The sequence below is a fragment of the Corvus cornix genome, chromosome 3, assembly GCF_000738735.6.
Source record: "Corvus cornix cornix isolate S_Up_H32 chromosome 3, ASM73873v5, whole genome shotgun sequence".
Classification (NCBI taxonomy): domain Eukaryota; kingdom Metazoa; phylum Chordata; class Aves; order Passeriformes; family Corvidae; genus Corvus; species Corvus cornix.
The window spans coordinates 111,885,589-111,912,914 of NC_047056.1; the positions used below are offsets into that span (position 1 = coordinate 111,885,589).

Genomic DNA, 27,326 nt, shown 5'->3' on the forward strand with positions numbered 1-27,326 from the left:
ATGGCTGGGGAATGGCTTCAAGAGCCAGCTTAGAGCAACACAGGCTGAAACTCCCTAGGATCCATGCTGTGCATCTCCTCCCCGTTTCTTATCCCAATTCCATCTCCTCAACACTCTACATGTTTAAATTAATAGAATCAGAGAATCATAAAATGGTTTGGGTTTGAAAAGACCTTAAAATCATCTAGATCCAACTGCCCTGTCATGGGAAGGGACATCTTCCACTATCCCAGGTTGCTCCAAGCCCCATTCAACGTGGCCTTGGACACTTCCACTTCCACTTTAGCTGATGCATGTGCTAAAGAGCAACAGCACAGAGATGCAGCTAATTGCTACCTTAATGAAGCTCTGTAAGGAGCCTGAATACTGGCTGTAGCTGCTTCCAGTCCCTTGCCTCCTGGGGTTTTGATGCCAAGACAGCTCACTAGATATTAAAAAAAATTGGGGCATGGCCTTTTCCCCTTTTTCCTGGCTGTGTTTGTAGGATCAGGATTTCCTTCAGTGGTGAAGGAAATAAGAAGCTGTCCTGAGTGCTCTGACTACCACGGCAGAGTTGTAGTGATTCTCCTGGGTACAGATCTGCAAATACTTTGTACAATTTCCCTCACTGCGGAGTGAAAAAAGCAATGAAATATGGTGAGTTGTTGGAATCAAAGGAATATTCATGTATTGCCCAGAGGAGCTGTGGCTGCCCCATCCCTGGAAGTGTTCGAGGCCAGGTTGGATGGGGCTCTGAGCAACCTGCGATAGTGGAAGATGCCCCTGCCCACGGCAGGAGGATGAAACCTCCTGGTCCCTTCCAAACCAAATCATTGTGTGATTCCATGATTCATGTGACTGCTCAGTGAATTCACATCATGCACGAGTGTGTTTTTAACATCCATCCACAAACACGTACCCATAACGCTTGATGAACCCGCAGCAATGCTGGGAACTGAATGAAGATGCACCATCAAACAATAAAGGGTTACACACAGCAAACTCCACCAAACAAAGCCACAATTAAAGCTTGTCCTTCCCGGGATTGCCGGTTGGATGGGGATGTCACCCCAAGTGGCGTCTTCCCGGCTATTTTCAAGCGAAGCATAGAGAGCACGCTTCCCGTGGGGGGAGGAGGACAGAGCTCCTTTGTATGGTGAAAGCTGATGGTTTGCCAAGGCCTAACGAACAGGGATGCTGTGTGTGCGTCCCCAGAGGTGTCCAGCAAACCGCAGCACCGAGCGGCCCTTACGCAAGACGGGATGACACAAGATCCTGGGCTGGAGGCCTGGGAATCCTTCTCAGGTGTCAGAGGAGGAAAGCTCTGCTTGTTTTTCTCTGCCAGGGGAAGAAACAGAAAAAGGAGCTTTGGGGCTGGGCATTTTGAGGACTCAGCCCTCCCAAGGGACATTGTGCCACGTGGAGAGACCAAACTGCTGCTGCTGGTGCCAGGAAGCTCCGACCCTGGGCTGCCGAGTGCATCCTCCCAGCAGTGACTGGTCACCATCCCCTCTCCTCAGTTTTGTCCCCGTGCAGGTGCTACACGACCTGCAGGAAAGGACCCTTCCATTCACCTCTGCCTCCTTTCTCTTCTCCCCAGAGCTGCGACCCTGCCGGCCACTCCCAGGCATGCGGCTCCTGCCTGTCCTCTGTGCTCTGCTCCTCCTGATGCTCCAGGGAGTGAGAGGTAAGAAATGTGGGGGGGTTGTCCTTTGTCAGTGTTTTTGTAGGGAGGATTTGCCAGCTGAGCTGGTGAGGCACGTGTAAGTTGTGCTGGTAGCTGTGCCATCCTCCCTGGCGTCTCTCTCACCCCACAGCTTTAAGGAGAGACTCCAACTGCAGGTTCTGCTGTTGGGACCAGAGCTGGGGCATTGTACTAAAGCCCTCATCCTTCCCAAACTGGGATTTGCTCCCTCTCCATGCCTCCTGACCCTTGTCTTTCTGAGTCAGCAGCACAGGGCACAGCAGCCCTGCTGGAGAGGAGGAGGAGAAGGAGGAGGGAGGAAGGGAAATCCTGCTTCCACCTTCGGAGTTCTCCCTTGGTCCAGGAGGGAGGCAGCAGGCACGATGGAGACCTCTCCAGGAGCCTGCTTAGGGGTGTAGTGAGTGTCTCCCATCCAAGTGCTGTAAACTCACCTCGATTTCTGCTGCACACACCTGCTCAGCATTCGTGGCAGAGGACAAGCAGGGCTGGGCTAACGCTGGCCACGCAGGGAGCAGGGGCTGTGCTCAGCATCTCGGCTGAAAGTCTCCTCTCTCCGTGCCCTGCAGGGCTGTCCCCGGGCCGAGCATCAGCCCAGGACTGCGAGCGCCGCGGGGGATTCTGCTCCCACCGCTCCTGCCCGCCGGGGATCGGCCGCGTCGGCCTCTGCTCCGAGCAGGAATTCTGCTGTCGGATGTAAGTTTAGGTCTGCCCGGAGGGCTCAGGTTGCTGCCTGTTGGGGAAGAAGAAAGGGGAATATGCAGCCCAGGGGGACAGGGACATTCCTGAGCCCTCGCTGCTGCCCTGGCTGGGACAGGCACTGCCAGACCTTTCCTCCCGCAGGCGGTGGTATCCCTGATGGGCTCCTGGACCCCCGAGCAGGACACCAGCCCGTGCCCTCGCTGCATGGTGGTGACGATGCTGCCTGGAGGCACCAAGGACTGCCAGGGGCAGCAGCAACCCTGGACAGCCAGACCTTGATCCCGTGGGAATCCCTTGTCCCAGTGTCCCCAATACAAGGTGGTGGTCATTCCCGCTGCCAAGATGTGTGTCCTGGGTGTGCATCTCTTTCCTCTGCGTGTAGGGAAGGGCAGAGAGGACGGGGGGAATTCCTGACAGACATGGACACACAAACACTGTCCCACTACCCACCCTCTCTCCGTGCTGGCTTCAGCCACACCAGCATCTCCACCCATGGTGGGAGGGAGGACACATGTGACACTCACAGGGACCAGCCTTTTGGCTCAGCGAGGGGACCCCAGCACTGCACACTCAGGGTTAGGGATGGGGGTTTCTACGACACCCCTAATTTCAGTGGGGACCTGCTGGTTGTCCACTGGCTCCCAAGCTGGGCCAGGAGTCCTCGTGGGGCTGTTCTATGGGACACATACTGCTGTGATGTCCTTGGGGCCCTCCCCAGCTGTGGGGCCTGGGTGGGGGGCACCAAGGGGTTGTTGTGGGGTCCAGGGGTGTCTGAGGGGTGGGAGAAGTCATTCTGCTCCAGAGGGACTGATGGCTGTGCCATGGGGCTTCTCAGGAGCTTGGGATTGAGTTGGGCGTCAGTGCTGGGAGGGTTCAAGACCTGGGGTAGGGGTGGGGGGCTCAGTTAGGAGCCCAGGTAGGTGGATGATCCTTGTGGCAGATGCAGCATGCTCAGCTCAGGGGTGCCATGGGGGTGGCCCCTGCACTGCCATGGGGCAGTGACCTTGGGCCTGCAGGGACAGGGGACACCCACTGCCCCCCTCCATGGAGCAGGGCAGCCAGGGGGTAGAGCAGCCTCTGCTGGGGCATTGGGCATTGCTGTAGGTACAGAGAAGGCCAGATCAGGATGCCAGATATGGGTCCAACTCTGAGTCTGGGTCAGCAAGGCCAAGCTGCAGCTCTGATGGGGTCGAGCACAAGATGCCCAGGTCAGAGCAGCTCCCCTGGGCAGGGTTGGCCCCAGCTGTGGCCTCCCTGCAGTGGGGACCAAAAGCCCTTTCCACACCTGGCTGTGCTGGCCCTGGGCTGGTCCTGAGAATGGTTCCAAACCTCCATGAGTGAGGATATTCCAAGGTCCTTACACACACAAAGACCCATCAATAGACACCCAATTCTACTTCTATGGGTTGATGTTCAAGGGATCTCCCCATCATGTATCAAATCCGTGTTGGACGGGGCTTGGAGCATCCTGGGATAGTGGAAGGTGTCCCTGCTCATGGCAGGGGTGGAATGAGGGAATCTCTAAGGTTGCTTCCAAACCATTCCAGGATTCCATGCATGTCTCTGAGAGATGACACCAGATCCTGTGTCCCTGATTCATCCAACCTCAAGCCCCATTCTTCTCTCCAGGATCCAGCTCCAAGAGCTTTGGTCTCTCTGATCAATGGACCAGAGCTCTGCAGACACACCACAGACATTGTTTGGACAAAAAAGGGTTAGAAATAAAGTTTACTAGGAACATAGGACAGATAATGAGAAGCATGTAGGGCGTGGCCAGAAAGCAGCCATGGATACATTGCTTCTTTCTGTCTCATGACCTTTCCTCCATGAGACGCCTTGATCTTTATGTTGCTAAAACACCACAGAATTCCTATAAATCCAAAAACTCTCCTGATCAAGTCCACATCTCAAGGCCTGATAAGGCCCTAGTCACCTTCCTTCACTAATCTCCCATAGATTGCATATTTTTACGCAGCATTTTGCTGCTGTTGAACCACATTTGTGGATTTTGTACCAAGTAGGGCAGTTTTAAAAGTAGTGCATTCAGACAGAATGAGGTGAGGTATGGTCTCACCTGATTGCATTTCCTCTTTTCATTGTTTATCTGAGTAGACATCAGAAAGGCAACCCTAAGGTTATCACTTCCTGGCAGGTCAAATGCAAGTCCCCTTGGCAAGGATGAAGCTGTTCTTGTCACGTTAAAAGAGAAGGAAATCAAAATTTTTTGAATGTTTCTGTGCATCGCACAGTACGAGCTCACTAAGCAAACTGACGTGACCGGAAGAGACAGATATTTTATCAAAGAATCACAGAAGGGTTTGGGGACAAAGGGGCTTTTAAGGTCATCCAATTCCAACCCTCCTGCCATGGGCAGGGACATCTTCCACTATCCCAGATTGCTCCAAGCCCCATCCGACCTGGCCTTGGACACTTCCAGGGATCCAGGGACAGCCACGGCTTCTCTGGGCAGCCTGTGCCAGGGCCTCACCCCCATCATAGGAAAGACTGGTTGGGACTGGTTCCTACTTCTGCCTGCACCCACCAGCCTGTTTTGCCCATCCCAGGCAGTTAATGCCAGGCAACCACAGCCCGGTGCCGCTGTGCCGCGGGTGTCACAAGAGGTGTTGCACGGGGACAACAGTGACGATTGCAACAGCCCCAGGAGGCACCTCAGCCGCTGCCATTGCATCAGAGAGGGATAAGGAGAAGCCCCAGCATCCCCACATGGATGGGTGGCTTTGTGATTGGCCAAGGGGAGATGTGTCAGCAAAAATCATTGAATGTCCCCATGGCTTGCAACGATATAAAATCAGAGCGTTTTGGCCAAAAAAGTGCTCCTTGGACCCAAGGGCCACTGGCCACAAGTGATTCCTGTTGGGTTTGTTGCTGCCTGAACACCAAGATCTTCATCAGGTAGGTGACTGTGGTGTCTCCTGGAAAAGGATCAGATGAGGGAATGGATTTCCTAGAGACTGAAACATCATGAAATGCTCCTGAGGTTGGCAGGGTGTCACAGACCGAAGAATTGTTTTTAAGAGGAAAGTAGAGGAATCATCTTCTGCTGTGGCTGGAAGCAGCCCCTCTGCAGTGTGGTGAAGCACAGAGCCCAGGCTCCTGCCCCACCTGGGGTCCTGCATGTCCCCATTGCCTTGGTGTCCCCTCTGCAGCCCTGTGAAGAGCCGCGAGAGGCAGCAGCCATGAAGATCCTGTTCCTGCTCTTCCCCCTGATCCTCCTGCTGGTGCAGGGTGCTGCAGGTGAGAGGGGAAGAGGGGAGATGGGGACAGGTGTGATCCTCCACTACTGGGGTTTTCCATGTCCTGAGATGTGGGATTAGTGGGAGTGATGCAAAGGTAAGGGGGGATTGAGGTGTTTGTCCAGTGGTTGTTCAACAGGACACAGACTTGGAGTGGAGAGAGACCATGGAAGTAGAATCCTGGTTTCTTTTGTGGGTCAGGAAGGGGTTTGGTTTCAGGCTTCCACCCTGCACCCAGCTGTTGCTGTTTGGGTGCCTCTGGATGTTCTTTTGCCCTGTATGTGATCTTTGCTGTGGGGAGGTTGGAGCTGAGCCCATCCACTGGCCAGAAATGCACAAACAGCATCAGCCTTTTGCAACCACACACTGCTCTCCCAGATGATTGATTTAATTGTTCTGTGTTTCTTTCCCCATGGAAACCCAAAATGCAGCTGGATGCAGGCAAAGAGGGGGATACTGCACTTACGGGAGATGCCAGTTCCCTGCAAGACCCATTGGAAGATGCACACTGTACAGTGTGTGCTGCAAGAGATAAGGTCTGGAATCCTGGCAGAGGAAAGAATTTCCTCCTTTGTTCACAACGAAATGTATTGCAAATTTATTTCCTGTTAATGTCTGATAAAGAACCTCCTGTTTCATTCCTTGTGGGAAAGATGCCCAAGACGGGAGGGAAAAATCCTTCTGGGTATGATCTGCCTTGAGTGGGGCTGCAGCATCCCCAGGACAGCCAGGGCCTCCCCACTCTCCTCCAGCTACAGGAGGCTCATTCAGGCTCTGCAGAGGACTCACCAAAGCCACCAAAGAGTGAAACACTCCCTGTCCTTGGGCAGCACCGAGAACATGATCCAGGTTTTGCTGCATCTGCACACACTCGGAGCCAGGGCTGCCAGCACTGACATAGCCCAGGTCCAACCTGTCTGCACCAAGGACTGCAGCTCACCTCCCCGAGCCTGAGTCTGCTACAGCACACACTGGGCATTGCAGGGCAGGGGGAGAGGGTGGCAGGACAACTTACAGCAGCTGATGGGCTTGTCTGTTTTCTTTGCACAGTATGTAGGGTCAAGACCTGAAATTCCTGAGAAGGACATCCTCTCGCTTCTGGCTCCTGGACCCATCTCCTGATGTCCCCTCCCGTCCCTGCCTGTGCCGTGCCCAGCTGCGGTGACAGCAGCAGTGGCAGCTGCTCCTGCTGGGCGCTGCTGGGCTGGAGCCCTCTGCTGCCAGCGCCGGTGTCTCTGGGGCAGGGGCTGCTTTTCGCGGCTTGAATAAAGACTTTGAGCACGTTGGCATTGCAGGGCTGGGCCGTGTGTGCGTGTGCTGCTGCCGGAGGGGTGCTGTGCCTGCTGCCTCTGGGGGTGGCACTGGCTTGGTGGCAGCACAAGGCCCTGGGGATGGTGCTGGCGGTGAGCAGCGTGTGTGTCCCTGGGGATGCTGCTGCCTGGCCGTGCTTTGGGGATGCTGAGCCTGGCAGTGCCTGCTGGGCCAGGCTGTGTGGGGTGCCTGTGCTGGAGCTGCCCTGCACACGCTCTCCCTGTTGGAAGTGGCATCCCTGAGCTGGTCCTGCCAGTCCCAGGTGTCCCTTGTTCCTCACAGCCACGGCCTCATGTGCAGAGCTGTGCTGGTGCTGTGTCCCTTGAGTGGGCATGGCCGTGGTGACCCCCACGAGCTCTCCCTGCTGCTCCTCCCTGTCCTGTTCCAGTGCCACAGCCCTCCTTGCTGTGGCTGTGAGGGAGCTGTGCTGCTCCACACCCCATCCCACCAGCCAGGAGGAGGAGGAGGCCATGGGGCTCCTGGTCTGGGTGACCTGTGAAATGGCTCCAATTGTCCATAGCCAGGAAATGTCCAAAATTTTACACACAGGCAATAAATGGGTTGCCTTTTCTCTGCCCATCTCAGGCAGTCTGGGCTGACAACTCTGTGCTCCAGTAGAGTCAGTGACTTGTCCATGTCTGCAAAGCAAACCTCAGGCATTAGGATTTGGGTGCTTCAACAACTGTGTGTGTCCATGTCCAAGTGCCCATGGGAGCAACTTGTGACCATGCTTGTTGCAGTGGAGAATTTCCCTCCCAAGAGTCAGAGTGAATTACTGATGTTGGGAAAGCCCTCTAAGATCATCAAGTCCAACCATTCCCCCAGCACTGCCAAGCCCAGCACTAACCCATGTCCCCAAGTGCAACATCCACACAGCTGTTAAATCCCGCTTGGAGTAACTACTCCACCACTGCCCTGGGCAGCCTGATCCAAAGTTTGACCACCCTTTCTTCCAAGAAATTTCTCCTACTATCCGGTCTAAACCTTCCCTGGTGCTGCCTGAGGCCATTTTCTCTGCTTCTCTGGTTAGAGAAGAGACTGACCCCCAAAAGGCCTCCCCTGCCATTACTTTCCAGAAGTGGAAACTTTGGTGAGGGACATTCAGATCATCCCTGCCTGCCATGGCCCTTCCTCCCCATGTGCTCACCTGTCCTGGCACTGACCCTGGAGCTGTCACCACAAGCTCCCTTCCCCTCTGCACTGCAGAGCTGTCCCCCCATCCCACCTGTCACATTCCACTGAGGGAAACTGCCAGGAGTTCTTTTAAAAACAGATGGTCAGGACTGTAATTAAGCCAAACGAGACAAACGATGTCTCTGAGAACCATTTATTGGCAATGAAAAAAAAAAAAAAAAAACAAAATGAAAAGGAGTTACCTTCCTAAAGAGGGCTAAAAAAGACAGAGCGAGACTAAGGACAATGGGAAAGGAATGGGGGGAGGAGAGAGAGAGGTGGCAGAGAGAAAAGAGGCCATTACCCGCCGAGGTCGGTGAGGGCCCTGGGCGAGCACGAGGCGGGCGTTGCGCACGCTGCCGGCCTGGGGACAACGGCCGCGGCCACGGGTGACCGGACACGAGGTGAGGGGCACTCGGGCAGGAGGGCCGGAGGCCTGGACAGGGTCACTGTGAGGATCTCGGCGGTGGGGCTGGCTCAGAGGAGGGCAGGGCTGGACACAGGAGGGCCGGAGGCCTGGACAGGGTCACTGTGAGGATCTCGGCGGTGGGGCTGGCTCGGAGGCGGGCAGGGCTGGACACAGGAGGGCCAGAGGCCTGGACAGGGTCACTGTGAGGATCTCGGCGGTGGGGCTGGCTCGGAGGCGGGCAGGGCTGGACACAGGAGGGCCGGAGGCCTGGACAGGGTCACTGTGAGGATCTCGGCGGTGGGGCTGGCTCGGAGGCGGGCAGGGCTGGATGCAGGGCGCTCAGGCAGGGCCGCAGAGACGAAGCAGGCAGGGCGCTGGTCAAGGACACAGAGAGGCAGGACAGGCGTGAGGGCGAGCAAGAGCCGGCAAGGGTGGGAGAGACAAAAGGCTGGGACAGGACAGGCTGGGGCCAGGGCAAGAAGGGCAAAAACCGGCTAAAGCCAGGGCAAGAAGCAGACCTCAGCAAGCTGGAGCCCAAGCAAAAACAGAGTCTCAAAAATGCCCCCAAGCCAAAAGCCACCCTGAGAAAGCAAGTTTGGAAAAGCTCCCGGGGCTTGTGACTGTTAATTTTCATGCCCCTGCCCCCCCACCCAAGGCCTGCCTGCTGGCAGGAGACCACAGGCCCAGTCCAACCTTCCATGGAAGGCCCTTGGTGGAAACTTTTGATCAGAGTGTCTCTGGAGGCTACAGTGTCTTTGGTGTTCCCCTGCTGACTGCCTGTCCCAGGTGAGACATGAACTGGCTGCCAGGCAAAGTCTCCCCAGAGACAAGGCTTTCCTCCGTCTTCTCCTAGCTGGACGTGACACCTGTGCAACCTCTCCCCAGCGTGCCTCTGACAGCCAGGGTTGAGACAAATAAATTGGCTCCTCACGGGGTATCACAGACCTAAGAATTGTTTTAAAGAGAAAGGTAGAGGAAACAAAATATCCTGTGGCTGGAAGCAGCCCCTCTGCAGTGTGGTGAAGCACAGAGCCCAGGCTCCTGCCCCACCTGGGGTCCTGCATGTCCCCACTGCCTTGGTGTCCCCTCTGCAGCCCTGTGAAGAGCCACGAGAGGCAGCAGCCATGAAGATCCTGTTCCTGCTCTTCCCCCTGATCCTCCTGCTGGTGCAGGGTGCTGCAGGTGAGAATGGAGGTGGGGAAATGGGGAAAGTGTGAGCCCCCAGCAGCAGGGGAATTCAGTGTCCCTGGAAGAGACTGTGTTTGTGGGAGTGATGAGATGATAACAGGGCACTGAGGTCAAAGGTGTTTCTCCAGTGATCTTCCAACTTGTCACAGATTTGGGGTGGAGAAATCCCATGCAGACAGAATCCCACCTCCATCTGTGTGTCACTAATGGGTTTGGTTTCAGGCTCCAAGCCTGCACCCAGCTGTTCCTGTTTGGGAGTCTCTGGATGATCTCTTGCCCTGCACAGGGATGGCAGAGAGCCCCAGGGGCTGTTGGGATGGGAGGCGTTGCCTGGGGCACAAAGGTGTTCCTTCTCATCCAGTGGTTCATCCACTGAGTGTCCCAAAACCTCATCAGCCCAAGGGATGATCCCTGCAAGGGCTGCACAAGGACTTTCCATCAGAGGTCACACAAATCATGGCACAGCCAGGGCAGGGACATGGGATGTGAGGAGTCACTGCCTGCCAGACGGGACTGCAAGCACACCCTGCTCTGCCAGACTGTTGCTGTAATTGCTCTGTGTGTGTCTTTCCCCATGGAAATAGGGAGTATATTTAGATGCAGACAGAGAAGAGGATACTGTTCCTTTCAGAGATGTCGACGCCCTGATTGGCCTCTTGGAAGATGTACAGCACAAACTGTGTGCTTCAAAGGGTAAGCTCTGTAATCCTGGCTAAGGAAAGGGTTTCCTCCTTTTTCTGCAGAAAGACCTGTTCCAAATTTCTTTCTTGTCCACTCATGATGAATACTGTCCTGCATTTATGCTTTGTGAGAGATGCTCAAGAAGGAAGGGAATAGTCCTTGTGGGTTTTAAGCTGCCCTGTCCTTGGGCAGCACCGAGGACATGATCCAGGTTTGCTGCATCTGCACACACTCAGAGCCAGGGCTGCCAGCACTGACATAGCCCAGGTCCAACCTGTCTGCACCAAGGACTGCAGCTCACCTCCCCGAGCCTGAGTCTGCTGCAGCACCCACTGGGCATTGCAGGGCAGGGGGAGAGGGTGGCAGGACAACTTACAGCAGCTGATGGGCTGGTTTTGTTTCTTTCGACAGAATCTGGGGTTGAGACTGAAATTCCCAAGCAGGACATTCCTCGCTTCTGGCTCCTGGACCCATCTCCTGATGTCCCCTCCCGTCCCTGCCTGTGCCGTGCCCAGCTGCGGTGACAGCAAGCAGTGGCAGCTGCTCCTGCTGGGCGCTGCTGGGCTGGAGCCCTCTGCTGCCAGCGCCGGTGTCTCTGGGGCAGGGGCTGCTTTTCGCGGCTTGAATAAAGACTTTGAGCACGTTGGCATTGCAGGGCTGGGCCGTGTGTGCGTGTGCTGCGGCCGGAGGGGTGCTGTGCCTGCTGCCTCTGGGGGTGGCACTGGCTTGGTGGCAGCACAAGGCCCTGGGATGGTGCTGGCGGTGAGCAGCGTGTGTGTCCCTGGGGATGCTGCTGCCTGGCCGTGCTTTGGGGACGCTGAGCCTGGCAGTGCCTGCTGGGCCAGGCTGTGTGGGGTGCCTGTGCTGGAGCTGCCCTGTGCACACTCTCCCTGTTGGAAGTGGCATCCCTGAGCTGGTCCTGCCATTCCCAGGTGTCCCTTGTCCCTCACAGCCACAGCCTCGTGTGCAGAGCTGTGCTGGTGCTGTGTCCCTTGAGTGGGCATGGCCGTGGGTGACCCCCACGAGCTCTCCCTGCTGCTCCTCCTTGTCCTGCTCCAGTGCCACAGCCCTCCTTGCTGTGGCTGTGAGGGAGCTGTGCTGCTCCACACTCCCATCCCACCAGCCAGGAGGAGGAGGAGGCCATGGGGCTCCTGGTCTGGTTGACCTGTGAAAACGGTCCCACCTGAGTAGGCAGGGTATCCTGGCCTCTGCCCATCTCAGGCAGTCTGGAGTGGCAGTGCTCTGCTCCATCAGGGGCAGCGGCCTCTCCCTGTGTGCAAAGCAAACCTCAGGTGTTAGGGTTTGTATGGTTCAATACCTGTGTGTCCATGTACATGGGTGTATGGGAGCACCTGGGGACCCTGCCTGGTTCAGGGATGGCTTTCTCTCCCAAGAATCATAGAGGCACAGTGTTGGGGTCCCTCCCCTGCCATGGAGCCCTGGGAGAGGGGCCCTGAGGGCACAGACACGGGGCTTCCCTGCCCCTGCTCAGCCTCGTTCCCATTGGTTGGTTTGTGTTCCCTGCGCGGGCAGAAGGACCCTTGGTCCCGTGACTGGAACAGTTCCAGGGCAGAGCTCCGGCCATGCGGCTGGAGAAATAAACATCTCTCTGAAACAGCTATCAAGAATCTGTCTGTCCATATATATTTCCTTTCCACGGGACTCCTGGTTTGATATATGCGTGTTGCAGTATCCCCACTGCAACAAATGGTGGAGAATTGAGAGCAGAACGATCCCCGATCCCTAAGCGACTGATTTGTGTGAGTAAACCCTGGAAACTTTGGATTCCTCTTCTTGGTTTTGCTTTGCTATTCCGTATCTAAACTATGGAGGAACGGTGGGAAGACTCTTGGCTCTCAGAGCCGCATATGGACATTTATCTTAAACTTAAAATGATTCTTGAACAACGATTTGTAAATTTTAGCTTGATTCAAGCTCAGAAAGAACTGAAACACTTCCTGCATGGTTGTTTAAGAACTTTTTCTATGTTTCTTGGGATTTAATTCTTACCAAGGGCTTTTGGAAAACCGTTTGGACACAGTTAATACTGGAGTCAAAATATATGCCGATGGAAGAATATTTTCGTGAATATTATTTAGTTACCGAGACTGTTGAACAATGTCAGCTGTGTCTTGGCGAAGGGAAGCCTGGTGCAGGGACCGTGCGACCCAGGCCACGTGCACCGAGCGCTCTCCGAGCAGCAGCGAGGCAGTTCCGCGCGCGGGCGGAGCCACCCGAGCCGCAGTGTCGGTGGCGGAGCGAGGCGCGGCGGGAGCAGCGGGACCCGGCGGTGCCTGCCCGGCCCAGCACAGCGCGTGGTGGAGCGAGCCCCGTGAACGCCCGGCCGAGAGGGGCGGCGCGCGGGCGGCGGCGGGCGGCGATGGCGGTGGAGCGGAGCCGCGCCCAGCCGAGACGCGCGCTGGAGCAGGGCGCGGGGGAGTCGTCGCTCGGGGGCCCGGCCGAGACGTGGGTGCAGCGCCCGGCAGCGGCAGCGAAGCTGCGACCAGAGGAGGCGACGCACGGAGAACTGAGCGGCACGGCCCGGCCCGGCCCGCGCGGCCCGAACGCGACCCTGGGAAGAGCGCGCAGGCACCAGCAGCCCCGACAATTCCAACACGGGAGCGACCAAAGGAGAGAGCAAAGACGCAGCGAGACAGAAAACAGCAGCCACTCGGAAAAAGGAGAAGATCATAGTAACTAAGACCTTAGGGATAGTAAAATGGTATAATGTTAAGCAAAATTATGGTTTTATAACAAGGTGTGACAACCAGCAAGACATATTCGTGCATAGAACTGCTATTAAAAAGAATAACCCTGAAAAATGCATCCCAAGCTTGGGAGATGGAGAGGTGGTGGAATTTAATATTGTACTAGGGAGAAAAGGGTTACAAGCATCGCAGGTCACTGGGCCTGATGGTGTTCCTGTAAAAGGCAGTATATATGCAAAAAATCGTAGTCATGTTAGACAGTATCTCTATTGTAAGCCCCCCCTACAGTCTCCCTTTCCTAATCCCACCTTTCCCTTTTACCCTATGTCTTATTACCCCCAGTGTATTCCCAATCCGTTTTTTCATCCATGGTTTCCCTCACAAAACCATGCTTTTGCCAATTGTTTCCCCGAAAATCCCTTTCCAATGCCGAGTGGGGGATGAAAAGGGGGAGGGAAGAAGTTAAACCCTCTCCTGCCTCAGTTTCCCCACAAAGCATGCTCAGAGAGTCCTGTCTCCCTTCTGTCAGCCCTAAGATGTTCCACAGAATCTGTTTGGACATTTAAAGACTCAGGAGGGTGGCTTGTTTTGTTTTTGAAACTGTTCTTGTTATGTTTATCCAGTTGTTTTCATTCTCCTTTTATTAAAAATGGGTGAGGTGTTGGGGGTCCCTCCCCTGCCATGGAGCCCTGGGAGAGGGGCCCTGAGGGCACAGACACGGGGCTTCCCTGTCCCTGCTCAGCCTCGTTCCCATTGGTTGGTTTGTGTTCCCTGCGCGGGCAGAAGGACCCTTGGTCCCGTGACTGGAACAGTTCCTGGCAGAGCTCCGGCCATGCGGCTGGAGAAATAAACATCTCTCTGAAACAGCTATCAAGAATCTGTCTGTCCATATATATTTCCTTTCCACGGGACTCCTGGTTTGATATATGCGTGTTGCAGTATCCCCACTGCAACAGCACAGAATTATTGATGTTGGAAAAGCTCTCTAAGACCATCAAGTCCAACCATTCTGCCAGCACTGCCAAGCCCAGCACTAACCCATGTCCCCAAGTGTCACATCTACATGGCCTTTAAGTACTTCCAGAGGTTGTAATTCTACCACTGCCCTGGGAAGCCTGTCCCAGCACTGATTACTGATTCTGCAAGGAAACTCTTCCTAATATCCAACCTAATCCTTCCCTGGTGCTGCCTGCAGCCATTTCCTCTGGTCCTGTCAACTGTTACCAGGGAGAAGAGACCGACACCAAAAATTTTCTGCTGCCTTTGCTTTCTAGAACTGGAGAGTTTGGTGAGGAATATTCAGATCATCCTTGCCTGCTGTGGCTTTTCCTTCCCCTTTGATAACCCTGAAATTTTATTTTGTCCCTCTTTACAAACTACGCAGACAAACCTGTTGAGGTGAAATCAGAGATAAACCGTTCAACATACAAAGCTGAGCACATTTGAAATATTCAGTCTCATCTTCCACATTCCACTCTGAGTATTTCTAACATCAACAAAATGAGAGGACACAAAGAAGGAAACCATTTCCTCATTTCTATTCTTCCCAACATCAACCGCCTGCCTTGTCCATCCCAGCCCTCTTGTGCCCAGCCCGGTGCCGCTGTGCCGCGGGTGTCACAAGAGGTGTTGCATGGGGACAACGGTGACGATTGCAACAGCCCCAGGAGGCACCTCAGCCTCTGTCCCTGCAGCAGGGAGGGACCAGCGCCAGCCCCAGCAGCCCCACGCACATGGGGCACTCTCGGGTTGGCCCCGGGCACTTGTGCCAGCAGCAACTGGGGCCTGTCCCACCCACCAGCACTGCTATAAATCCAGCGTGGTTGGGGCAAAGCAGCATTCCCTGACCCCAGGGGCATCTGGACACAGCCATTCCTGTTGGGGTTGCTGCTGCCTGAGCACCCACATCTTTGCCAGGGAGGTGAGTGTGGGCTCTCTTTCTGGAATCCTGCCCGCTCAGCATCTCAGCTCAAAGCCTGGCACAGCAGATTCTCCTAAAGGACAAACTGCTGGAAGTATCCAGGTGGAAAATTAGGCCCTCAGAGATTCCTGGCAAAGAGGGTGAAAGTCCTCACGTGAGTCTGACAGTCCCAAACTGTTGCAGTGGGGATCCTGCAACACGCATATATCAAACCAGGAGTCCCGTGGAAAGGAAATATATATGGACAGACAGATTCTTGCTAGATGTTTCAGAGATGTTTATTTCTCCAGCCGCATGGCCGGAGCTCTGCCCAGGAACTGTTCCAGTCACGGGACCAAGGGTCCTTCTGCCCGCGCAGGGAACACAAACCAACCAATGGGAACGAGGCTGAGCAGGGGCAGGGAAACCCCGTGTCTGTGCCCTCAGGGCCCCTCTCCCAGGGCTACACGGCGGGGGAGGGACCCCAACACCAAACCTGTGGAAGGTTGACCTGAGTCTTCCTAAGCACAGGAGAGACTGGAACAGTGCCTTGATGCTGCAGGAGGGAGATGAGATCATTGTTGGGAGAATGGGGACTTTCCCTGGCAAAATAGGGAGACACTTTTCCCACAGCAGCACCGAGATTTCCCATCCTTTCAGGCTTTCAGCAATTCCAAAGGCTGATTTCAGCTTCCATTTCTGGGCACCAAGACACTTCCCTGGCCTCTGGCTGCTTGCAGGGTCGGTGCTGCCCAGGGCAGGGGCAGCAAGTGTGGGGCTGGGGAATGTCTTTACTGGGAATCCTGGGAATGCTCTGGGGCTGGGGATGGGCACTGCCAGGCTGAGCTGGCAGGACTTTCTTGATCCCAAGGAAGCAGTGGGGATTTGGTAGGATGTCTGGGGCATGTTTCTCGTATATTAAGCCCGACAGAGGAAGAGCCCTGTAGCTTTCAATGGCAATTTTGTTTCTGCATTTCCCAAATGTCACTGGCCATTTATTTTGATTTAATCAGCAGCAGTTGGTTGCAAATCTGCAATCTGTGCTCTGGGAAAAGTTGTTAGATGACCTATGAGAAAGGTGATTGAATCAGCTTAGGCTATTGATTTCCTGGAGACTGACACAGAGTGGAATACTCCCAGGGTTAGAAGGGTGGCACAGAGGTACTGTTTTAAAGAGAAAAGTGAAGGAAACATAATGAGATGTGGCTGGAAGCAGCCCCTCTGCACTTTGCTGAGCCACAGAGCCCTGCAACACAGGCTCCTGCCCCCCCTGGGGTCCTGCATGTCCCCATTGCCTTGGTGTCCCCTCTGCAGCCCTGTGAAGAGCCGCGAGAGGCAGCAGCCATGAAGATCCTGTTCCTGCTCTTCCCCCTGATCCTCCTGCTGGTGCAGGGTGCTGCAGGTGAGAATGGAGGTGGGGAAATGGGGAAAGTGTGAGCCCCCAGCAGCAGGGGAATTCAGTGTCCCTGGAAGAGAGTGTGTTTGTGGGAGTGATGAGAAGATAACAGGGCATTGAGGTCAAAGGTGTTTCTCCAGTGATCTTCCAACTGGACGCAGATTTGGGGTGGAGAAATCCCATGCAGACAGAATCCCACCTCCATCTGTGTGTCACTAATGGGTTTGGTTTCAGGCTCCAAGCCTGCACCCAGCTGTTCCTGTTTGGGAGTCTCTGGATGATCTCTTGCCCTGCACAGGGATGGCAGAGAGCCCCAGGGCTGTTGGGATGGAGGGCGTTGCCTGGGGCACAAAGGTGTTCCTTCTCATCCAGTGGTTCATCCACTGAGTGTCCCAAAACCTCATCAGCCCAAGGGTTGATCCCTGCAAGGGCTGCACAAGGACTTTCCATCAGAGGTCACACAAATCATGGCACAGCCAGGGCAGGGACATGGGATGTGAGGAGTCGCTGCCTGCCAGCTGTGCTGGTCCAGGCAGGGGGGGGAATAAAGCTGGGAGCCAGCACGGCTCTTCCTCGACCTCACTCTGGTCCTTTCCACTCTCTGCTCGGAGTGCCCCCAATGTAGGGGGCAGGGACCTTCCAGGTGAGACACATTGCAGTTGGAGATGTGGCTGTGGGGAGGTTGGAGCTGAGCCCTTCTCTTGGTCTGAAATGAAGGGGGAGCATCAGCCTGTCTGCAACCACACTGCTCTCCCAGATTATTGCCTTAATTATTCCATGTGTGTCTTTCCCCATGGAAACAGGGAGTGAACTTCAATGCAGACACCGAAGAGGATACTGTTCTTTTGGGAGATGTATCCCCCCTGCAAGGCCTATTGGAAGATGTACAGCACAAACCATTTGCTGCAAAGGGTAAGCTCTGGAATCCTGGCTGAGGAAAGGGTTTCCTGATTTTTCCCCAGAAAGACCTGTTCCAAATTTCCCTCTTGTCCACTCATGATAAATGCTCTCCTGCATTTATGCTTTGTGAGAGATGCTCAGAATGGAAGGGAAAAGCCCTTGGGGATTTGGAGCTGTCCTGAATGGGGCTGCAGCAGCCCCAGGACAACCAGGCCCTCCCAACTCACCCAAGACACCAAAGGGTGAAACATTTGCTGTCCTTGGGCAGCACCGAGGACATGATCCAGGTTTGCTGCATCTGCACACACTCAGAGCCAGGGCTGCCAGCACTGAGATAGCCCAGGTCCAACCTGTCTGCACCAAGGACTGCAGCTCACCTCCCCGAGCCTGAGTCTGCTGCAGCACACACTGGGCATTGCAGGGCAGGGGGAGAGGGTGGCAGGACAAGTTACAGCAGCTGATGGGCTTGTTTCCTTTCTTCTTACAGACTCTGGGGTTGAAATTCCCAAGCAGGACATTTCCTCGCTTCTGGCTCCTGGACCCATCTCCTGATGTCCCCTCCCGTCCCTGCCTGTGCCGTGCCCAGCTGCGGTGACAGCAGCAGTGGCAGCTGCTCCTGCTGGGCGCTGCTGGGCTGGAGCCCTCTGCTGCCAGCGCCGGTGTCTCTGGGGCAGGGGCTGCTTTTCGCGGCTTGAATAAAGACTTTGAGCACGTTGGCATTGCAGGGCTGGGCCGTGTGTGCGTGTGCTGCTGCCGGAGGGGTGCTGTGCCTGCTGCTCTGGGGGTGGCACTGGCTTGGTGGCAGCACAAGGCCCTGGGGATGGTGCTGGCGGTGAGCAGCGTGTGTGTCCCTGGGGATGCTGCTGCCTGGCCGTGCTTTGGGGATGCTGAGCCTGGCAGTGCCTGCTGGGCCAGGCTGTGTGGGGTGCCTGTGCTGGAGCTGCCCTGCACACGCTCCCTCTGGGGGAACAGGAACTTTGTCCCGGTGTTTATAGGCCCAGATATCATTCTTTTCTCAGGACCCAACTCCCATGCCAGAAAGACACGGGCTAGGAACTGTGGAGATAGGGGCAAAACCTCATCCCTAAAATAGCCACACCTTGGTTACAAGGTCCCAGCTCCTGTCCCAGCTGCAAAACCTCCAGCAGGAACCATTCCTTAAAGGGATGGCAGTGAGGAACCTCAAGGAGCATGGCACAGCCACCAGGAGAACTCACATGTGACTCATGAGATTGATAGGGATAAAATAAATGCCTGAACCAAAAGCTTTGCTTTGTCTTCTCTCCTCTGCATTATGTCTGTATGGAACACTCAGTAGCCACAGCACAGCTTCCCTGTAGCATCACTTAAATCCTCCCTGTGTCCGTGCATTCAATTCATTATTATCTTACCTGCTGCTCCCTGCAGCACCAGGAGGAGAGCACAGAGGACAGGCTGGAACCACCCGCAGCCCAAAAGTTCCTTTCCCTGATTCTCCCCCTGCACCAGAGAAAAGGAGGCCTTGGTTCCCTCTTCTGACACCTCTGAGAAGGATTCCCAAGCCAGGGCCTTGCGTCATCCTGCCTTGTGTAAGGACCCTGCGGTGCTGCCGTTTGCTGGACACATCCAGGGACACAGACACGCAGGGACACAGCCACACAGACCCTGCTCACTGGAAACCAGCACCACCCTGCTGCTCTGGCACAGGGTGGAACTTTTTCTGAGTCCCTTCAAGAAACACTCCCAGTAAAACCCACCCTCACTAATGTGGGCAGGTGGTGCCTCTGCTTGTGCTCAGCATGCAGAGTCCATCTCCTGCATTTTTGGGGATTGTCACCTTGTCACTGTGCCTTCACATCTCAGGGCTGTGCAGGAGGAAAGGTTGAGATGCCAGGTTCCACTGCCAAATCCCCAGCAGCTCAGCCCCTGCAGCCTGGGGGGACCAGATTGCTCTGCCAAACACCTGGAGAGGCAGCTGCCAAACTGGGCACAGGGCACAGCCCCTCCTGCCCAGCAAGCACTGTCACTTCTCCCAGTGGCATGGCTGGCATCAAACACACTGGATTCACAAGCAGTGACTGCATCATCTTGTATTTCTTCACCTTGGTTGGCATTTGCAGGGGATACTGGTTTTTTGGATCACCTGGGCTACAGAACTTACCATCTATCCTGCTGTTGCTCTCACTTTAGCTGAAGAGCCACGAGAGAAAACCCTGTTTATCCCCCTGACATGCCAGCTGCACAGACCTCTTGTCTAGTAAGATGTTCTTGCAGTGTCCAAAGTTCTTTTCCATATTCTGTGAGTTTTTGCCCATCCCACACCAATGGGTGATTCCATCAGAGGAGAAGAGACAAAGGATAGGAGTGAAGGAAATGGTTTCCCACTGAGAGAGTTCAAATAAGATATTAGGAAGAACTTCTTGATTCTGAGGTTGGGGTGGGCCTGGCACAGGTTGTTGCTGCCCCTGGATCCCTGGAAGTGTGCAAGTGTTTCTTGTCCAGGCTGAACGGAGCTTGGAGCAACCTGGCATAGTGGAAGGTGTCCCTGCCCATGGCAGGAGGGGGGAAAAGAGAGGATCTTTAAGATCCCTTCCAACCCAAAGCAGCCCAGGATGAGTCTATGGAGGAAGGATTCTGCTCCCCCAGGCCTGGGCTGGTGCTGGTGGCTGCACCCAGCAGTTCCTGTGCCCATCCCAAAGATTCCCCAGCTGGCCCCACAGCCCGCTGCCGCTGTGCCGCGGGTGTCACAAGAGGTGTTGCATGGGGACAACGGTGACGATTGCAACAGCCCCAGGAGGCACCTCAGCCTCTGTCCCTGCAGCAGGGAGGGACCAGCGCCAGCCCCAGCAGCCCCACGCACATGGGGCACTCTCGGGTTGGCCCCGGGCACTTGTGCCAGCAGCAACTGGGGCCTGTCCCACCCACCAGCACTGCTATAAATCCAGCGTGGTTGGGGCACAGGGACACTCCCCCCATCGGGACTCCTCACACAAGTGATTCCAGGTTGCTTTGTTACAGACCCTTTCTGCCTTGGTGTGCTCTGACCAACACCTCCATCAGGTAGGTCACTAGGTGGTCACTTCCAGGCCCTCAAGACACTTCCCTGCCCTCCTGCTCCTTCCTGGCTCAGTGCTGCAAAGGGATGGGCAATGTGCTGGCTGGGAATCCTGAGAATGCTCTGGAATTAGGGATAAACACTCCCAAGTGAGCTGGGAAGACTTTCCTGACCTCAGGAAGGCAGAGGGGATTGTGCAGGGTGTTTGGGCAGCCAGCTTTGGGCTGGCTGGGGGATGGAGAGCACTGGATAAGACTTCATTTAGCTTGGCCTCTTCAGAAACAAGGATTCCCCTAAATCCTTGACCCTGGCTTGGCTCTCGATGTGTCCCCTCTGCAGCCCCGAGAAGACCCAGGACAGGCATCAGCCATGAGGATCCTCTACCTGCTCTTCCCCTTGTTCCTCCTGTTGGTCCACAGTGCTGCAGGTGAGAGGGACAGAGGGGAGATAGCGGAGGTGTGAGTCTCAGCCAGTGGGGTTTTCCAGGTCCTGGGAGGTGATCAGGTTTCTCAGGTATTTATAACATTTGGGAGGGATTGCTGTGAGGAAGGTCTGGGCAGCTGAGGATCCAGCACAGCAACTCGTGCAGCTCATGCTGCTCTTTCTCTGGGTCTTTGCCCACGTGCACACGTTGCAGTAGAAAAAATGAACTCTGACTGGAGAGTTTAAGATGTTGGGTTTGGTTCTCAGGTCATTGGAGACTGGGACTCAGAACCAGACACATTTTTTGCAGTATGCCAGACATACTTTGGCCTCCTTCACTTTGCAGGATCCTCCTTGGCTCCAACAAATAAGGAACAATGTGAGAAAGAAAAAGGGTACTGCGGATTTCTGAAATGCTCAGGCCCCTTTTTAGTCGTAGGAAAATGTTCCAGGTTTTTCTTCTGCTGCAAACCGTAAGTTTTGGAATTACAAAAGCTGCTGTCATGGCAGAAGGTGTTTAAGAGTCCATTAGCAGCAAATGGCTCAGTGCCCTTCATGTCCTAGGCAGAGCTGAGGGGAGGGAAGGGAAGGCAGTGGAAGGGAAGGGAAGGGAAGGGAAGGTGCATGAAGCTGCCCTGAGAGTGGGGCTGCAGCAGCCCCAGGTCAGCCAGTGCCTCCCCACTCTCCTCCAGCCCCAGGGGGGTCATTCAGGCTTTGCACAGGACTCACCCAAGCCACCAAAGAGTGAAACACTCCCTGTCCTTGGGCAGCACCGAGGACATGATCCAGGTTTTGCTGCATCTGCACACACTCGGAGCCAGGGCTGCCAGCACTGAGATAGCCCAGGTCCAACCTGTCTGCACCAAGGACTGCAGCTCACCTCCCCGAGCCTGAGTCTGCTGCAGCACACACTGGGCATTGCAGGGCAGGGGGAGAGGGTGGCAGGACAAGTTACAGCAGTTGATGGGCTGGTTTTGTTTCTTTCGACAGATTCTGGGGGTGAAATTCCCAAGCAGGACATTCCCTCGCTTCTGGCTCCTGGACCCATCTCCTGATGTCCCCTCCCGTCCCTGCCTGTGCCGTGCCCAGCTGCGGTGACAGCAGCAGTGGCAGCTGCTCCTGCTGGGCGCTGCTGGGCTGGAGCCCTCTGCTGCCAGCGCCGGTGTCTCTGGGGCAGGGGCTGCTTTCGCGGCTTGAATAAAGACTTTGAGCACGTTGGCATTGCAGGGCTGGGCCGTGTGTGCGTGTGCTGCTGCCGGAGGGGTGCTGTGCCTGCTGCCTCTGGGGGTGGCACTGGCTTGGTGGCAGCACAAGGCCCTGGGGATGGTGCTGGCAGTGAGCAGCGTGTGTGTCCCTGGGGATGCTGCTGCCTGGCCGTGCTTTGGGGACGCTGAGCCTGGCAGTGCCTGCTGGGCCAGGCTGTGTGGGGTGCCTGTGCTGGAGCTGCCCTGCACATGCTCTCCCTGTTGGAAGTGGCATCCCTGAGCTGGTTCTGCCATTCCCAGGTGTCCCTGGTGGCTGCACCCAGCAGTTCCTGTGCCCATCCCAAAGATTCCCCAGCTGGCCCCACAGCCCGCTGCCGCTGTGCCGCGGGTGTCACAAGAGGTGTTGCATGGGGACAACGGTGACGATTGCAACAGCCCCAGGAGGCACCTCAGCCTCTGTCCCTGCAGCAGGGAGGGACCAGCGCCAGCCCCAGCAGCCCCACGCACATGGGGCACTCTCGGGTTGGCCCCGGGCACTAGTGCCAGCAGCAACTGGGGCCTGTCCCACCCACCAGCACTGCTATAAATCCAGCGTGGTTGGGGCAAAGCAGCATTCCCTGACCCCAGGGGCATCTGGACACAGCCATTCCTGTTGGGGTTGCTGCTGCCTGAGCACCCACATCTTTGCCAGGGAGGTGAGTGTGGGCTCTCTTTCTGGAATCCAGCGCACTCAGCATCTCAGCTCAAAGCCCGGCACAGCAGAGTCTCCTAAAGGACAAACTGCTGGAAGTATCCAGGTGAAAAATTTGGCCCTCAGAGATTCCTGGGAAAGAGGGTGAAAGTCCTCATGTGAGTCTGACAGTCCCAAACCTGTGGAAGGTTGACCTGAGTCTTCCTAAGCCCAGGAGAGACTGGAACAGTGCCTTGATGCTGCAGGAGGGAGATGAGATCATTGTTGGGAGAATGGGGACTTTCCCTGGCAAAATAGGGAGACACTTTTCCCACAGCAGCACCGAGATTTCCCATCCTTTCAGGCTTTCAGCAATTCCAAAGGCTGATTTCTGCTTCCATTTCTGGGCACCAAGACACTTCCCTGGCCTCTGGCTGCTCGCTGGGTCGGTGCTGCCCAGGGCAGGGGCAGCAAGTGTGGGGCTGGGGAATGTCCTTGCTGGGAATCCTGGGCATGCTCTGGGGCTGGGGATGGGCACTGCCAGGCTGAGCTGGCAGGACTCTGCTGAGCTCAGGGAAGCAGCGGGGATTGGTCCAGGGCTTTTGGGACATGTGTTGGATTCATGAAGCCTGAGGGAGTAACAGTCCTTTAGCTCCATAACTTTCAATGGCAGCTTTTCCTCCGCAATTCCAAACTTCTCTGTCCATTGTTTGGTTTGAATTGGCAACCCTTGTCCCCATGTTAGAACTGCCATCAGTTCTCTGGGGAAGGGCTTTGGAAAGCCTTCAAGGCAGTTAAAGGAAAAGGATCAGCTGAGGCCATCGATTTCCAAGAGACTGAGACATGAAACGCCCCCAAAGCTTGGTGTGCAGCACACACCTAAGAAAAGCTTTTAACTGAACAGCAGAGGAATCATCATCTGCTGTGGCTGGAAGCAGCCCCTCTGCAGTGTGGTGAAGCACAGAGCCCAGGCTCCTGCCCCACCTGGGGTCCTGCATGTCCCCATTGCCTTGGTGTCCCCTCTGCAGCCCTGTGAAGAGCCGCGAGAGGCAGCAGCCATGAAGATCCTGTTCCTGCTCTTCCCCCTGATCCTCCTGCTGGTGCAGGGTGCTGCAGGTGAGAATGGAGGTGGGGAAATGGGGAGGTGTGATCCTCCATTATTGCTGTCTTCCATGTCCCTGGAAGGGACACCATTAGTAGGAAGGGGGCAAACGTTAGAGGGGCTTGAAATGTTTTTTTGGGTGATCTTCCATTAGGAGACACACTTCATGTGGGGAGAGACCATGGAAAGAGAATCCTGGCTTGTTCTGTGAGTCTGGAATGGGTTTGGTTTCAGGCTCCAAGCCTGCACCCAGCTGTTCCTGTTTGGGAGTCTCTGGATGATCTCTTGCCCTGCACAGGGATGGCAGAGAGCCCCAGGGCTGTTGGGATGGAGGGCGTTGCCTGGGGCACAAAGGTGTTCCTTCTCATCCAGTGGTTCATCCACTGAGTGTCCCAGCCCTTTCCATCAGAGGTCACACAAATCATGGCACAGCCAGGAGAGGGACTTGGGATATCAGTGAAGTTCAAGTGGCCTTGACTGAAGGAATGACCAAGGCTGAGACTTAGCTGTCCAGGGGGAGTTCCTGAGTTCAGGAACCCATCCAGAAGCCCTGAAGTTCATCACAACCTTGCAACTCTTGGCAGCCAATGAATTGTTCCTTGAGGAACTATGGGACCCTTCCACATCAACTGCCCTTGTCTTTATGGAGGACTCAGCTTGCCAGGAATCAACTGGGAACATCTAACACCTGGTACAACTAGGGCCAGAAAATTCCTGAAACACCTGGATGACAGCTTTATGGAGCAGGTCCTAAGGGAGCTGACTCACAGAGATGCCCTCCTTGATCTGCTGCTTGACAACAGAGAGGATCTTGTGAGCCAAGTGGGGACTGCGGCTGTCTTGGCCACAGCAACCATGGAGCCATCAAGGTTAAAATCTCTCTTGACTGGCAGAAAAGTGCTGGCAAAACCTCAAGGCTGGACATGAGGAAGCTGACTTCAGGCTTCTCGGGGAATTAGTGAGTAAGGGAAAATGCTGGAAAACTGTGCCAAGGAAAGGGACCTGGGGATCCTGGTCGGTGGCAAGTTGAATATGAGTCAGAAGTGCCCTGGCAGCCAGGAGGGCCAACCATGTCCTGGAGGGCATCACACCCAGGATGACCAGCCAGTCAAGGGAGGGGATTGTCTTGCTCTGCTCTGCACTGTGGTGGCCTCACCTCAAGCCTGGGGCAGTTTTGGACACCACAATATAAAAAACACATAAAACTCTTTAAGGGTGTCTAAAGGAGGGCAACAAAGATGGTGAAGGCCTTGGGGGGAGGCCGTGTGGGGAGTGGCTGAGGAAGCCACTTGGTGTGTTCAGCCTGGAGAGGAGGAGACTGAGGGGAGACTCATCACAGTTACAACTTCCTCGTGAGGGGAAGAGGAGAGGCAGACACTGATCTCTGCTCTGTGTGACCAGTGACAGGACCGCAGGGAATGGCCTGATATTGTGTCAGGGAGGTTTAGGTTGGATATTAGGAAAAGGTTCTTCACCCCAAGGGTGACTGAGCACTGAACAGGCTCTCCAGGGAATGGTCACATCATCAAACCTGACGGAGTTAAGTGAGCATTTGGACCATACTCATGGGCACATGATGCGACTCTTGGGGATGATGCTGTGCAAGGACAGGAGCTGGACTTGATGATCCTTGTGGGTCCCTTCCAGCTCAGCTTATTCTGTGATTCTGTGCGGAGTGCCCTGCCTGCCAGCTGTGCTGGTCCAGGCAGTGGTGGGAATACAGCTGGGGAGCCAGCACACCTCTTCCTTGACCTCCCACTGGTCTTTCCCATTCTGTTCTTGTGTGCCCCCAATTTAGGGGGAAAGAGTCCTTCCTGCAGTTGGAGTGGCTATGGGGAGGTTGAAGCTGAGCCCTTCTATTGGCTTGAAATGCACGGGGAGTGTCACCCTTTCCGCAGCTGCACACTGCTGTCCCCAGTTTTTTATTTAATGGCTCTGTATGCATCTTTCCCATGGAAATAGGAATTAAAAATGCATGCCAGCTACTGGGAGGATACTGTGCTTTTTGGAAGTGTCGCCCCCCTACAAGACGTATTGGAAACTGCTCAGCCTTCACCATATGCTGCAAACGGTAAATTCTGCATTCCTGGGTGAGGAAAGTTTCCTTCCTTGTCCATTGAAAGACCTGTTCAAAGTTTCCTTTTTTCTTTATTCTTACAGTGTGCGGGGCTGAAATTCCCAAGCAGGACATTCCCTCGCTTCTGGCTCCTGGACCCATCTCCTGATGTCCCCTCCCGTCCCTGCCTGTGCCGTGCCCAGCTGCGGTGACAGCAGCAGTGGCAGCTGCTCCTGCTGGGCGCTGCTGGGCTGGAGCCCTCTGCTGCCAGCGCCGGTGTCTCTGGGGCAGGGGCTGCTTTTCGCGGCTTGAATAAAGACTTTGAGCACGTTGGCATTGCAGGGCTGGGCCGTGTGTGCGTGTGCTGCTGCCGGAGGGGTGCTGTGCCTGCTGCCTCTGGGGGTGGCACTGGCTTGGTGGCAGCACAAGGCCCTGGGGATGGTGCTGGCGGTGAGCAGCGTGTGTGTCCCTGGGGATGCTGCTGCCTGGCCGTGCTTTGGGGATGCTGAGCCTGGCAGTGCCTGCTGGGCCAGGCTGTGTGGGGTGCCTGTGCTGGAGCTGCCCTGCACATGCTCTCCCTGTTGGAAGTGGCATCCCTGAGCTGGTCCTGCCATTCCCAGGTGTCCCTTGTCCCTCACAGCCACAGCCTCGTGTGCAGAGCTGTGCTGGTGCTGTGTCCCTTGAGTGGGCATGGCCGTGGTGACCCCCACGAGCTCTCCCTGCTGCTCCTCCCTGTCCTGTTCCAGTGCCACAGCCCTCCTTGCTGTGGCTGTGAGGGAGCTGTGCTGCTCCACACTCCCATCCCACCAGCTAGGAGGAGGAGGAGGCCATGGGGCTCCTGGTCTGGTTGACCTGTGAAATGGCTCCAATTGACCATGGCCAGGAAATGTCTGAATTTGTTTCCCCACAGGGAACAAACAGGTTGTCTTCTTCTTTCTGCCCATCTCAGGCAGTCTGGGGTGACAGTGCTCTGCTCCATCAAAGGCAGAGGCCTCTCCCTGTGTGCAAAGCAAACCTCAGGCGTTGTGTTTTGAGTGGTTCAATACATGTGTGTGTGTTCATGTACACATGCATGTGGGAGCAAATGGTGACCCTGATGGTTTCACTAAAGACTTTCCCTCCCAAGAATCAGAGATTCAGAGAATCAGAGAATCAGGGAATCATTAATGTTGGGAAAGCCCTCTGAGATCATCGAGTCCAGCCACTCCCCAGCACTGCCAAGCCCAGCACTAACACATGTCCCCAAGTGCCACATCTACATGCTTTTTAAATCCTGCCAGGAATGTTGACTCTACCACTGCCCTGGGCAATATGTTCCAATGTTTGACCACCCTTTTTTTTCTCCAATAAATTGTTCCTACTATCCAGTTTAAACCTTCCCTGGTTCTGCTTCAGGCCATTTTCTCTGGTTCTGTCAATTGTTGCCAGGGACAAGGGACCAATCCCCAAAAAGTTTTCACTGCCATTGCTTTGCAGAGCTGGAGAGTTTGGTGAGGGATGTTCAGAACATCCCTGCCTGTCGCTGTTGGGGCG

General features: G+C 55.4%; 1 protein-coding gene and 1 long non-coding RNA gene across 3 annotated transcripts; both read left to right on the top strand.

The window, feature by feature from the left end:
- Window positions 1–1,123: 1,123 nt before the first annotated feature.
- Window positions 1,124–2,732, top strand: LOC104685360 (gallinacin-5-like). Its single transcript, XM_010393182.4, has 4 exons — window positions 1,124–1,284; window positions 1,580–1,666; window positions 2,251–2,377; window positions 2,525–2,732. Exons 1-4 carry the CDS (start codon window positions 1,146–1,148, stop codon window positions 2,538–2,540), a joined length of 369 nt encoding a protein of 122 aa, XP_010391484.1. The 5' UTR covers window positions 1,124–1,145; the 3' UTR covers window positions 2,541–2,732.
- Window positions 2,733–4,812: 2,080 nt separating this feature from the next.
- LOC104685472 lies at window positions 4,813–6,931 on the top strand. 2 transcript variants are annotated; one of them, XR_005604024.1, is made up of 4 exons: window positions 4,813–5,296; window positions 5,551–5,638; window positions 6,069–6,173; window positions 6,688–6,931. It is a non-coding gene; the product is annotated as an uncharacterized LOC104685472 (long non-coding RNA). The 2 variants fall into 2 exon arrangements; XR_005604023.1 differs by lacking the exon at window positions 4,813–5,296 and having other exon boundaries at window positions 5,303–5,638.
- Window positions 6,932–27,326: the final 20,395 nt, after the last annotated feature.

Coding starts and splice junctions, on each gene's coding strand:
- LOC104685360 (XM_010393182.4), top strand. CDS start 1,146: ATGGTTTGCCAAGGCCTAACGAACAGGGATGCTGTGTGTGCGTCCCCA. Junction 1,285..1,579: donor GGCCTGGGAATCCTTCTCAG/GTGTCAGAGGAG, acceptor TCTTCTCCCCAG/AGCTGCGACCCTGCCGGCCA. Junction 1,667..2,250: donor GATGCTCCAGGGAGTGAGAG/GTAAGAAATGTG, acceptor CGTGCCCTGCAG/GGCTGTCCCCGGGCCGAGCA.